This window comes from Apteryx rowi, unplaced genomic scaffold (assembly GCF_003343035.1).
Source record: "Apteryx rowi isolate R43461 unplaced genomic scaffold, aptRow1 scaffold_2052, whole genome shotgun sequence".
NCBI lineage: Eukaryota > Metazoa > Chordata > Aves > Apterygiformes > Apterygidae > Apteryx > Apteryx rowi.
In genome coordinates, this window is record NW_020448367.1 from 5,027 (window position 1) to 6,709 (window position 1,683).

The 1,683-nt window shown below is 68.7% G+C and overlaps 1 protein-coding gene across 1 annotated transcript in view; it reads left to right on the forward strand.

The window, feature by feature from the left end:
* Positions 1 to 3: 3 nt before the first annotated feature.
* The window catches only part of TAPBP (TAP binding protein), a gene marked incomplete at its 5' end in the record, with an annotated part of 4,188 nt that continues 2,508 nt past the window's right edge, over positions 4 to 1,683 (forward strand). The window contains one exon of the mRNA XM_026063968.1: positions 4 to 363. Coding sequence (XP_025919753.1) covers positions 4 to 363 — 360 coding nt within the window. The remainder of the gene's footprint in view (positions 364 to 1,683) is intronic.

Consider the following 1,683-nt stretch of genomic DNA (forward strand, 5'->3'; position numbering starts at 1 on the left):
GGCTGCGAGCTGAGCCCCGCGGCGCCCGAGGGGGGGGCGGCGCCCTGGGCCCAAGCTTTGGCCCCCCAGCGCCGCAGCCCCCCCGAGCTGGCGGGGACCTGGTGGGTGGCCACCGCCACCGCTGCCACCGCTGCCACCGCCCCCGGCCTGGGCGTCAGCGCCCTGCTCCAGGGCCCCCCCCGCGCCGATGACGATGACGCCGCCGCCGATGCCACCGTTGTCACCACCGCCACCGGTAACGGGGGGGGGGGTGTCCCCAGTGTCCCCTCCCTGTCCCCAGGGCCGCCTCGTGGTCCCCACGTGTCCCCGAGGTCCCCAGCGTCCCCTCCCTGGCCCCGGGGCCACCTTGTGGTCCCCACGTGTCCCTGAGGTCCCCATGTGTCCCCTCGTGGTTCCCATGTGTCCCTGAGGTCCCCAGCATCCCCTCTCTGGCCCCAGGGCCACCTCGTGGTCCCCATGTGTCCCTGAGGTCCCCACGTGTCCCCTTGTGGTTCCCATGTGTCCCTGAGGTCCCCAATGTCCCCTCTCTGGACCCAGGGCCACCCTGTGGTCCCCACATGTCCCTGAGATCCCCACACGTTTCTGAGGTCCCCAGCATCCCCTCATGGTCCCCACGTGTCCCCTCATGGTCCCTACATGTCCTTGAGGTCCCCAGTGTCCCCCCCCTGTCCCCACGTGTCCCTGAGGTCCCCACAAGTCCCATTGTGGTTCCCACGTGTCCCCAAAGTCCCCAGTGTCCCCTCCCTGGCCCCAGGGCCACCTCATGGTCCCCACATGTCCCCGAGGTCCCCAACGTCCCCTCCCTGGCCCCAGGGCCGCCTCATGGTCCCCACATGTCCCTGAGGTCTCCACATGTCCCCTCGTGGTCTCCACGTGTCCCTGAGGTCCCCAATGTCCCTTCATGGTCACCACACGTCCCTAAGGTCTGCAGCATCCCTTCCCTGTCTCCACATGTCCCTGAGATCCCCAGCATCCCTTCCTTGTCCCCACGTGTCCCCTCACGATCTCCATGTGTCCCTGAGGTCCCCACATGTCCCCTCGTGGTCCCCACACATCCCTAAGGTCCCCAGCATCCCCTCATGGTCCCCACATGTCCCTGAGGTCCCCATGTCTCCCTGACGTCCCCACACATCCCCTCATGATTCCCATGTGTCCCTGAGGTCCAGACACATCGCCACGGTCCCCGTGTCCCACCACGTGTCCCACCACGCATCCCCACGTCCCACCGCGCATCCCCACGGTCCCCATGTCCTTCCACATGTCCCCACACATCCCCACAGTCCTCATGTCCCTCCACATGTCCCCACACATCCCCACGGTCCCTGTGTCCCACCACGCGTCCCCATGTCCCACCGTGCATCCCACCACACATCCCCATGTCCCACCACACGTCCCCACAGTCCCCATGTCCCACCACGTGTCCCCACACGTCCCCACGGCCCCCGTGTCCCACCACGCGTCCCCATGTCCCACCGCGTGTCCCCGCGGTCCCCATGTCCCTCCACGCGTCCCCACACATCGCCATGGTCCCCGTGTCCCACCACGCATCCCCACGTCCCACTGCGCGTCCCACCATGCATCCCCACGTCCCACCGTGCATCCCCGCGGTCCCCACGTCCCACCACGTGTCCCCACACGTCCCCGCGGTCCCCGTGTCCCACCACGCGTCCCCGCTGAGCCGCC